The 12,749-nt window shown below is 35.6% G+C and overlaps 1 protein-coding gene across 2 annotated transcripts in view; it reads left to right on the forward strand.

Moving 5' to 3' along the window:
• Window positions 1-7,344: 7,344 nt before the first annotated feature.
• The window catches only part of LOC149542860 (sister chromatid cohesion protein PDS5 homolog A-like), a 241,998-nt gene continuing 236,593 nt past the window's right edge, over window positions 7,345-12,749 (forward strand). For both annotated transcript variants that reach the window (XM_089797769.1, XM_089797771.1), the window contains exon 1: window positions 7,345-7,579. In XM_089797769.1, coding sequence (XP_089653895.1) covers window positions 7,487-7,579 — 93 coding nt within the window. In that variant the 5' untranslated portion in view covers window positions 7,345-7,486. The remainder of the gene's footprint in view (window positions 7,580-12,749) is intronic.

The following is a 12,749-nucleotide window of genomic DNA, read 5'->3' on the forward strand; positions in this document are numbered from 1 at the left end:
TAACTATCACACATGGAAGTCCTTAACGACATGACTTCTCTGGTCAAAATGGTTGTGGTCTTGTTTAGATGCAGTGCAACTAGTTTTAGAGAGGTCCTTTGAGGTCATGCAACACGGGAACAAGATGGATGAGGCAATGGGGTTGATTTCTTTATGGATATTTGATGGTCTATAGTTTCATCTTGATGGGTGCAGTGCCCCTCTAGTTATGTGGACCAAGCTTGATGGCTTGTTTGGTATAGTGAATGAGTTTAGGGCACTTCAGATTGAGGCAGAGCTTACCTCTCTTATGCCAGATTCTTTTCCTTCAATTGAGGACTTCTTGATGAAGTTTAAACAACGTAGAACTTTATTACAGGGTTGTGGGAAAACCAATATTGTGTTAGGATTAAAACCACAGACAAAAATAACAATTACATACAAATATAAACAATAACAAAACAATAAAAGATCACACAAAAAAGAACACAAGACATTGAGATTTAATGTGGTTCACCCAATCCCTAGGCTACATTCACCAAACAACAAGTCCAATATTATTAGGATCCAATGATTACAACATAATTACAATCTGTAATCCCTTACAACTCAATATCACCACAAGAAGCAATTTTCACATCACACCTTATAAGACAATCCCTAACCTTAAGCCCTTTTATACAACTATTTTTTCCACTTTAGGGTGAAAATTAGTTATAACATGTTGGCCATAAATTGGTGAATATAAACAATAGCCAATTGGCAAATTTTAGCCATTGGCGAGCAGTAGCCCAATTTTTTTTTTGGGGCGATGCTCCAAACCCCAAAGAATTTATGAAGTATGTACACTACTTCCTTGATTGGTCACCACAAACTAACTGACTAACACTGAGTGCATTTACTTAATTCTTTCTAAGCTTTGTGGAAACTTTTAGATTTTTGCTTCTACCTTCTATTCCACTAATGATGCTTTGGGTAATAGATTTATCATGCCATCCTTTGAGGTCTTTTGTGATCATTTAACTTGAGAGAAAACCAAGCTTTCTCACTCAGATTCTCTCACAGGCTCACATACATATGCATTGGTAGCTCAATCATCTTTTGGGACGAAGGAGAAGAAACAAAAGTCACATCCTATAGAGTCTCAAATTGATTCTAGCCCTCATATCACATCAGGCCCACCTCCTCGTAATGAAGATAAACCAAATCCCGAAATATCAAGGTGTGCTTATTGTAATAAGGCCAATAATGATGAGTCCAGTTGTTGTCAGAAGAAGTTAATGGCTATGCCAAACAGGTTTCAGATTTGACAACTCTCCTTCAGAAGAGCAACATTGATATTCCTTCTACTTCTCACAGATCTTATTCATTATCATCATTTCAGTCAGATAATAAAGATATATGAAAGTGTCATGTACTATGTGCAACTACTACTCCACCCTCGTTTGGATGGTTACTGGATTCAAGTGCTTCACAACATATGGCATCTTCTTAGGACTTGTTCTCTTCTTTTGAGGCTTCTCCTACTTTGCATATTTTGAAGGGGAACAACATTGTTATGACTATATGTGGGAAAGGTTCTATTGACATTAATGATGATACATGTCATGATGTACTTTATGTTCCATCTTTGTCCTCTAACCTTCTCTCTATTTATTAGATTTCACACAGTGGGATAGGGAAGACAATTGAGTTTGCACAAGATTTAGTGCACATCAGAGATAGTGAGACATACAATATTATTGCTACAAGGACTGTTGGTCATTCTTCCTAATTATACTCCTCTCATTTTGGTCCACCATCTCTAGTATCAGAGACTCACTCTCCTTCTTCATGAGAGACTACTGAGGTGAAGTCAGGTCACTTGAACCTTTATGTTGTTCTTGAGAACAATGTTGTGACTTCTGCACCTCCACCTTCGCTTCAGATTCCATCTCTTGCACATGATTTCTCTTCAACATTACCCACTATTGCAGCTCTAGTCATCGAGCCACCTACTGTAGTTGCTGAGGATATGTCAGAGGACATATTCAACACACCTATTATCCCAGATGACATATTCAACACACCTATTATCCTCTCAGATGACATATTCAACACACCTGTTATCCTCTTAGATGACATATTCAACACACCTGTTATCCCACCTCCATTAGCGATTCCATTTCAGGATTCTCATGCGTTCTCCTTTGAGCACCAACTAGGACTTCCAACTTCACCTTACATTTAGGGGTTTCACCCTCCTTGTCCACTACCTTTGTTTCTTTCAAATTGGAGTCACATTGGTATGTTCATCGACACATGAGTTCTGTCATTCTGGGGGGGCTGTGAAGTCTCAAGATTCTATCACGAGGGCTTTCATTGTACTTATGGTCTTGAGATAGTCTCTTGAGATTTTTTCATTTGTGCATCATTTTCTATCTCTTTTTGGAGTAGAGTTTCTCCCACTAGGTTTTCTCTATTTCTCAATTTCATAGAGATTTGGTTGTGATTGGGTACCTCATCAGGCCTTGTTACGGGGACCCAAATTTGCTTTCGATATTGCATTGTAGTTTCCTTGCTCTTTTTGCATTATTTCTCATCTTAAGGGGAGGGGGGGGGGGGGGGGAGGGTGTTAGAGTAAAAGGTTAATTTAATTTAATTTATTAAATTACCTTTACTCCCTTCTAAAGATTTCACTTTATGCACCTTTCATTTCCATTTACCTCTCATGGTTTCCCTTTTAGGTTTTCGATGTCCTTCATAAGGACTGATCGGTTGTAAATTTATTCATTCTATTTTGCACAAGTAAATACAATCTTCTTGTTTATTGAGCAAACCCTTCTCTCTCTCTACCTTTCTTACTTCCTTGTAATTGGTTATTTGCATGCAGGATATTCAGGGATCTATAAATTTGTTCATCATCAAATTCTACAAATGACATTTGGTTTCAATTACTCCCACCCTACAAAACTTGCAAGTTCTCTCCTCACACATGAAATGTGGAAAAAATACAAATGCAAAACCATAGGTGAGACACATAAATTGTCTCATAGAGGGCTTCACAAAAATGCCCATTTTATGTAATCTGGCAATTTTAAGAAATACAAAACCTTAGGCAAGGCACATAAACTATTTTATAGTGAGAAATGTGGAACCTTAGGTAAGGCATATGGACTATATGATAGAGTGCTTCATAAAGATGTGTTTACTATAATGTAAATTGTAATGATTTTAGGCTATGTTCATAATGGATTTTCTAAAAATGCTTTAGAAACTTTCAATGAAATGCAATTGGTAAACCTAAATCCAACTTCTACAACCTTCAAAAAAATCCTCCTTTCTCTTGAACAAAACAAACCTGAACTTGTACAAAAATTATTTGGTTTACATTTGACGTGGCTCAAATAGGGGTCAATGATATAAGGCGACAAGAAGATATGGAAGCATAATTTTTTTTGCAAGATGAGATTCCCTATTCAAATCCCAGTGGCATCATTACTCTTCTTCAGGTTGCTATTTTAATTGATATTTTATTCATACTTAATCAACTTACCTTGCCTACATTTGGTAGGAACTATGTTCTCTACAAGTGTTGTTTCTATTATTTTTAGTAAAATTGTGATTTAATTCATTTTGTACAACTTCAAAAGATATACATTCCTTTATTTTTATTTTTTAGATTTCTAAATTATTTATCTAAATTATAATTTAGCAATATATTTAAAAAAATAGATTCTAATAATTAAGTGGATAGGCTTCTCCTATGGAGCGAACACTCCAAAATAGATATTTTTAGTGTCTCACGCACAGTCACCTGTCTCACACAATAAATAAGATGTAGTTAGAAACAATTGTTTGCACTTGTTTTGTTTGGTCACTTAACACATTAAAAAACTTTACATTTTTGCTCGAGACATCAAAGTGGAAGCACCCTATGACACGTGTAGGTTAGTGTTGATAGGAACTAATGCTGATGTTGAAGATGGGTTTGGAGGGAGAGGAATGAACAATTATCAAATAACAGCCCCATCACACCTAAGTAGTCAATGCTTGTTGCAGATATTATTCTTTTCTATATCAACAACTATCTGTATTCCTCTCATGGTATAATGTTTTGTCAGCATAGAGCACAATCCACCTGCTCATGCTTTGATGTCCTTCATAAGGACTGATCGGTTGTAAATTTATTCATTCTATTTTGCACAAGTAAATACAATCTTCTTGTTTATTGAGCAAACCCTTCTCTCTCTCTACCTTTCTTACTTCCTTGTAATTGGTTATTTGCATGCAGGATATTCAGGGATCTATAAATTTGTTCATCATCAAATTCTACAAATGACATTTGGTTTCAATTACTCCCACCCTACAAAACTTGCAAGTTCTCTCCTCACACATGAAATGTGGAAAAAATACAAATGCAAAACCATAGGTGAGACACATAAATTGTCTCATAGAGGGCTTCACAAAAATGCCCATTTTATGTAATCTGGCAATTTTAAGAAATACAAAACCTTAGGCAAGGCACATAAACTATTTTATAGTGAGAAATGTGGAACCTTAGGTAAGGCATATGGACTATATGATAGAGTGCTTCATAAAGATGTGTTTACTATAATGTAAATTGTAATGATTTTAGGCTATGTTCATAATGGATTTTCTAAAAATGCTTTAGAAACTTTCAATGAAATGCAATTGGTAAACCTAAATCCAACTTCTACAACCTTCAAAAAAATCCTCCTTTCTCTTGAACAAAACAAACCTGAACTTGTACAAAAATTATTTGGTTTACATTTGACGTGGCTCAAATAGGGGTCAATGATATAAGGCGACAAGAAGATATGGAAGCATAATTTTTTTTGCAAGATGAGATTCCCTATTCAAATCCCAGTGGCATCATTACTCTTCTTCAGGTTGCTATTTTAATTGATATTTTATTCATACTTAATCAACTTACCTTGCCTACATTTGGTAGGAACTATGTTCTCTACAAGTGTTGTTTCTATTATTTTTAGTAAAATTGTGATTTAATTCATTTTGTACAACTTCAAAAGATATACATTCCTTTATTTTTATTTTTTAGATTTCTAAATTATTTATCTAAATTATAATTTAGCAATATATTTAAAAAAATAGATTCTAATAATTAAGTGGATAGGCTTCTCCTATGGAGCGAACACTCCAAAATAGATATTTTTAGTGTCTCACGCACAGTCACCTGTCTCACACAATAAATAAGATGTAGTTAGAAACAATTGTTTGCACTTGTTTTGTTTGGTCACTTAACACATTAAAAAACTTTACATTTTTGCTCGAGACATCAAAGTGGAAGCACCCTATGAAATGTGTAGGTTAGTGTTGATAGGAACTAATGCTGATGTTGAAGATGGGTTTGGAGGGAGAGGAATGAACAATTATCAAATAACAGCCCCATCACACCTAAGTAGTCAATGCTTGTTGCAGATATTATTCTTTTCTATATCAACAACTATCTGTATTCCTCTCATGGTATAATGTTTTGTCAGCATAGAGCACAATCCACCTGCTCATGCTTTGATATGTCTTGCTTGTCATCTCCAGCTTAATTAATGAATTCCCATAATAATTTTCGTCTATATCATGGTGATTCAAAGATTTCATTATCATCAGCATGCTCTACACCGCTATACGTCCAGTTGTCATTGTGTATACGTTCAGTTAGTTGACATATGTCATGCTAATGCTACTCTGCATTCAAATATTAAGGGATGTTTGTCATGTTGATAGTGGAAGTCTGCAAAGCAACAAAAAAAAAGTCCACAATTAGCAACATTTTGTAGATCATAGAAACTCTTCATTGTCATTTCCCAAGTCTTCTACATTCCCAGGTTTTCAATTAATTTATTTCAATATATATTTTTTGTAACTTTTCTTTTAAGCTTAATATTTTCCCTTGGCTTCATAGTTTTTAAGTTTTAGATTTTTAAGTATGTCTTTGTGATTATTGTAAAAAATAATGTCACAAGCATGCATCGCTACATTATTTAATGTCAATTTATTAGAGTAGGTACTAAATAATTGGTTCTGTTGTAAGCACTTGGAATTCAAAACATTTTTTTTTTGGTCAAACAACTACAACATGTGATATTTGAAAGTTGCTAAGAAGTAAATCAATCATTCTTTATTAAGGACTCTTTATTATTTGTTTATATCATCAAGTACTAGTGAACGGGAAATTAAATCATGTATCAGGGGTCTTGCACAAAATTAGCTCTAGAAGTAAGCTATATTAAGTATTTTGTTGTAGACAACATGTTTAACCAAAGTGATAACGATTAACAAAAGAGTCACTATGATTCTATCTTCTCAAAGATTTATCAATTCTTATTATGCTTAGTGTTCACTTGACAGATAGAAGAAACTAAGACAATATAGATATATTGATAGATGGAAAATGTACATGAGATACCCATCTAAACATTAAACGCTTAAATGAGAAAACCAACATTGTTTAATCTTCTGCCATTGATTGCCTCCAGGAAACAAACCCGATTTTGGCAAATGTAATAGCAATGTAAAACCCATATGTATGCCTCATCCATCATTCTTACAATACTTATGTATCTCTCCAGTGCTACCATTGATAAGCTTAGCATTTCCCACCTTTATCAAGGTAGTTGCAAAATCATTGAAGAGCACATTGTTATTCTTGCAAATTTTTTAGATGTTTTAGCTTCACCTATTTGGTAGCTGTGAAGGTATGGATGGAATCAATGAATCATTAACAACTCGACATATGCAGCAAGGAGACAAACAAAGTCATTTTGGATTGTCATACCCAAGATTTACTAAAGAACTCCAAATACTTGCATTGTTCTAAGTTTATGGGAAATCCTACACGTTTTACCCATACAACAAAATTGTACTATTACATTTTGCACACTTACTTTTACTTACATACAATGCTTTTATCAAACATTGTGCATGCTTCTAATGACTTTTTACAATTATATTAATAAACTACTATTCAACTTCAAAATTACCTTTGTTGTGAAGCACTTTTGGACCACCCCAACCATTATTATTTCATGGCTAAAAATCCTATAAATCGTAAGAACAATTATATTTCACCCTTTATTGATCTATGCAATTTCAGACAATGATATTATTCATAAAAATACTCTATCAGCTTATCCCTTGAACCTCTTATAGATATAAGTGCTAGTAATCACATAAGTAAATTTAACCTCAAAAGAAGAGGCGGGAACTTACAAAATTCTAGGGTTTATTCCATCTAGTCCAAACATTGCTAGATAAAATCAAAAGGGCCCATAGAATTACGCGCGAGCCCGTACCAGACACGGACCTTTTAGTTAAAACATGCTCCCTTTATATTTCGCAGTTGTTTAAAATGGAAAAGAAATGTGAAACGGGGATTATTTGCGGTTACGTAAAATAAACTCGTGAAAGCAGCGCGGAAGTTAGAAATGAATCACGAATAGAGAGTTACGGCAAGTTCTGGTATTTGTTGTGTATTTTTGGGGGAACGATGGCTCCTTCGCTTGAACAGACTCTCGGCGAGTTAGGGAAGCGCCTTACTCAGGCTCCTCTCTCGAAGGATACTCTCCTCAAGCTCTTGAAGGTACCCCTCCCTTTCTCCACGTCATTCGTTTCTTCTCAACGTCAAAGTTGAATTCCACTCGCCGGGATTTGAACCTTTCCAACCCTGCTCAAAAGAATTTCCAGTCAAAATTTATTTATGTTCGAAGTGGTGATTTTGCAGTATTTATTTGGATTTAAATGTTTAGTGTATTCAATCTTGTGTCGACAATGATTGAATTGAGATTGCACAGTTTAATCCGGACAAATCATCCCATAACTTAATTTAGGTTACTTTTTAGCCGCAAATATGCTACTACGTATCCGTTCCACCGTTATTTTTGTTGTTATAATTCTTAACAAAATAATTAGCCCGATTTCCATTTTAAAACCGTGGCAGGACAGAGGGTCTGAACTAGTTTGTAGTATGCGTTATAATTTGATTTTCTCAAGTCTATATTGGAGGAAAAAATAGAAAAACGGCACGCCCAAACTTTGGGTAACTTAATATAGAATTCTAGACTTTGAGATTGAGAGAGTTCATCCGAATATGTGCTAGGTGACTTGTCATTATTAACACACCCCTTTGTCACACATCAATCAAGTTCCTTCGCTTTGCAGAAGCAACTGTGTTCAACACATTGCCAATCAAATTGTAACATTCTACAAAGTAGGAAAACACAATTCTGTTGTTCCATGTGATGCAAGTGATAAGTATATCCATTAAGTCCAGCATAATGGATGAACGATATCGAAAAACAACTACACAATTCCAAAATTGAATGAGGCATAACGTGATAATGAACTATAAATGACTAAGAGGACAACTAGCACGTAGAATCATAGTTTTTAATCAGTATTATCACTGTTTGTAGCCTCAGGATTGGCTTGGCTCTCTTACGTAAAAAGTCTACAAACAAAGTCGGGTGATTTATTTCAGCTAAACGTTTGCAGGAATAAGGTGATTTGTTACAACCTTAAAGAATTGCTTGACTTAAAGGTTGGTAGTGGTTAAGTCCATGGTATTGATAGATAAAACAACCAGACAAATGATATATAGTTTAAGGCTTATAGGGCTGAAAATTGCATGACTATCCAGAAAGGGCATCTTCTTGGAACTGCGATAAATTAACAATAAATTATAATAATTTCAAATTGATGGTCGGGGAACTTTTGAAGCAGTGAATCAGATGTAGAACTTAGGCAATGGGGGGCGTGAGTGGCATCAGGTAATAAGGCATACAGAAATGGTGATTATAGCTGCATTTGAAATTGAGGTAAGACACTCAGATTTAGTTATTACAGGAAGATAATGTGCAGGATTCATTTCAAGAAGGAAACTATGTTATTGCCCAGCTCATATTTTTCTACATGCGGATTATCTATATTTAGATAAAATTAGGTGTGACTTACTTTGAGAAAATGTTGAATAACATATTGGCTTGGAAGTAAAAGTTTTGTCGGTCCTGGGAAGCTGTAAGTGACACCATCATCAGTCCATTTTCAGTCAATGTTCATATGCAAAAAACTGCATATGCTAATCCATAAATAGTGTAAATGCTTGCCCCTTCAAGCACTTTGATATTGTGGTAAATTCAGTAAGCTTAATTTTGAGGAACAGTATGCCAAGTTTTCTGAGGACTTGGAAGTAATTAGAAGATAAGGTATTCTGGTATTAAAGCATAAGATGTGGTTCAAGAAATCTCGCTCATTCGTGGAGTAGCTATGCAATGCAATATTATTGAACAAGAAATGACATGTGTAACCCAATAGCTGGAACCTCATCTAGGAGCACGGCTGGAAGTTTACAAAAAGCCTCTGATTCTCTTAGACCAGGAAGCTTCTGTAGACAGATTTTAGCTCGCCTTGACATTAGTATTGATACTAAGAACAAAATTCCTACTAACTCACTTTTGCTGAGTATTTGGAAACTTTTAGGAGCAACCATTGTTATGGATTCTTGTAATTAATTCACTTTTATAGACCCAAGAACCCAATTCCCCTATGTCCTGTTGGATAAGGGGAAGTTGTTAGGGAACTAATTTAAATTTTTTTGGCTTCAAATTGATTATTAATCTAAGTTGCCAGTTTGGATTCTGGTTCGGATGCGGGTTCAACACTCGGGTTTGAAATTTGCTCAATTTTTTTTTGGGCTGGGGTCGGGTTCGTTTTGGGTTTGTCTGTACAAGATTTTTTTATTAAAAATATACGTAAACATATGCTGCAGCAAATAAATTCATACACCACTATGCTAATAACTTAGAATATGACATTTTAGGTCTGCCGCTGCACAAAAGCGCAAAACATCATCATTTTAGGTCAAACGAAAAAAAAAGCACTTTACTGAACCGTTAAAAAGTCAACAAAAAGTTGTCGTTTCCCAAATTTGCTGTAAAGTCACTGAAATTCTGCCCAGGCTCGTTTGATCCAAACCAAATTCGATCTAAATTCTTGCAAAGTCGACCGGGGTGTAAAATTACGAATCTGTAGGGAATTTACTAGGAAAATAACGAATTTGACACAAATGCGAACCAACTACAAATTCAGGCGAATCAAATTTTGACTTTCAGCTTTTTGTAGCGAATATGGTAACTTAGTTATTAATTGGTACAATGGATAAAATTGGCCATTTAAATAATAAAATATAATTGATTGTTGTAATTGCCTGTTATGTCCCTCATTTGAATACGATGGGATTTGGTAAACATCAACCCAAAGTGATTATGTTGTGAGTTCATATGGCGATAGAATCAATAATAAATGACATCTTTGATCACATACGATGAATGAATGAATGAAAGTTTTTTAATGACGTCCACGAGGCCATAAGCCTATGGGACCCACATAAAACATCTAGTCAGTCTGATGTGATTTCTCCAGCTTGTCTCTTTTGTTGTGAATCTGCATAAGTGAAATGGCCCCCTTGAAGAGTCTTGGTCCTTGGAAAATGTCTTTTATGTTGTTCACTTTTAACTTTTCTTTGTGTTGGTTGCGAATGTCTTCATATGCTGTACAATCCTTCAGCTAGTGCCACTTTGTTTCCACCATACCTTTGTTGCAAAATCTACAAATTTTGTACTCTCACTCTTCTTTAGGAACCTTCCATCTACCAGTTTCACATCTCTAATGGTGGGAACCAAATCTCAATTGAGCGATTGAGATTTTTGCCTTTCCTTTGATCTCGGCTCTTAACTATTCTTTGTCATCATGTTCGCATGTGTGGGATTGAATTCTTTGACATAATAGGCTTTTTTTCTACCTAGCTGGTTTACCCATATGACAGATCTGATTTCTCCTGCCACCTATTTTTTTTATTTCAGAATTGTTTTCCGGACATTCGAGTTAGTCAATGTTCCACTTTATTGAACCATTTATCGTTTTGTTTCTTCCATGTCTTCTTCCAACGAGCTAGTTCTCCGTGAACCATCCTACTAGGCCAACGATGTGTATCAGTTTTATTCACCTTTTTTAGATAGCTCAACAATCTAACAATTGCCGAGGCCTCCATCGGGAACATGCCTACCTCTGCTAAAATAATCTCGTATGGGACTGTGGATTTGATTTTGAGATTAGTTGTGATGAAGTGTTTCTGAATTCTTTCAATTTGTCGCCATTTATGGTTTGATACGCTACTCCCCCATACCTCACTGCAATATAAAATAACTGGTATCACCAGCAACCCAAAGAGAGTTTTCTTAGTCTTCCAATCCCATAACTCTGCTGTCCTACACCTGTTTTGAAGAAGATAAGATGCCTTCCATCCCCCCTGTATCCTTTTTATTTGCATGTTTCCCAATTGAGCCGGTAATGGAAATCTATCCCCAAATACTTGTATTCTTCTACAATTTCTAGCACTTTGTCATTAAATATGAAAGTGCATTGTTGTTTTCTCTTCCTCAAGGAAAAGACCATGATCTTGGTCTTAGTAGTGTTGACCTCCATCCTTACTTCCGTGCAAAAGGTTTCTAAGTTCTTCAAATGTTCACTTAGCCTCTTTGCTGTTTTAGCAATGAGAATGAGGTCATCGGCATACAAAAGCAATCTGATCACATATTCAGTCAGCTGAATTCCCTCTCCTTTGGCTTTGTTTAGCCATTCCTCTAACTTGTCAATATAGAGGCCAAACAAAGTAGGCGATAATGGGCATCCCTATTTGACCCCTATATCACTGCCAAAACATTCTAACATGCCCACTTTGGTTCTGATTTTCGCTTTAACTTGTTTGTAAAGTTTATAAACAACAACTCTATACTTTGTTGGGACCTCTAATTCTTCCATCCTATTCCATAACTTACCCCTAGGGACGGCGTCGAAAGCTTTCTTAAAGTCAACAAAGCAACAAAAAGCCTCTTCCCCCTGTTTATTCCATGTTTTTCTATGAGGAACCTTAGGGTAATGTAGTGATCAGTGGTGGAATGTTTTGGTTTGAAACCCGCTTGTCCCATAGCTCTTTTCCCTTCTTTTTCTGCCTATCTGCTGATTCTCCACTCTACCATTCTCCCATAGAGTTTGCTTAATAGGGGGTTCACCGTGATGGTGCGATAGTTGGAAGGGTTGTTGACATCTCCGCTCTTATGGAGAGGAATAACTACATTGGTGGTCCACTCCGTGGGAAAGCAACCTTGCTTGACCATATTAAAAATGTTCCTGATGTGTGGACTCAACAAATCTGTCCCCCACTTTAGAAATTCAGCCTGCAGCCCATCAATATCCTGAGCTTTTCCACTCGCTAATCTTTTTATCCCTAGAGTAATATCTTTATCAGAAAATAGTTCATTTGGATTGTTGGTTGTGGGGAGTGAAACTTCATCCTCTAGTCTCTCATAAAGAGTCTTTGCATACTCTAACTATTGAGAATCCGTAATTTTATTTTCAACCTGTTTCTTAGCTTGTTGTAACTTCCTTTAAAAATCTTTAGGATTGTGCTTTCCTAACATGATTAGCTCCTCCCTCCGATTAATCACATATTCTTCTTTTTTGGATTTGATCAGCTGTTTGTATTCTGTTATGATTGTTTTGTTTTCCTTTCTCTCTTTAAATTTCCTTTTTGCGGCCTTGCAGTCTTCATCATACCATGGGTTAGGTGGAAAGGTGTTTGAGATGCTCTTCTTTATCCTTGTTCTCTTGCAATCCTTTAGTGCTTCCTTAATTAGAGGGATTAGAAAACTGCTGCTGATGTGACTTTTCTTATCATTGTTTTCCTTGATATTCGT

Source organism: Cupressus sempervirens, chromosome 8 (genome assembly GCF_028749045.1).
Source record: "Cupressus sempervirens isolate cs-2001-9-10 chromosome 8, ASM2874904v1, whole genome shotgun sequence".
Lineage (NCBI taxonomy): Eukaryota > Viridiplantae > Streptophyta > Pinopsida > Cupressales > Cupressaceae > Cupressus > Cupressus sempervirens.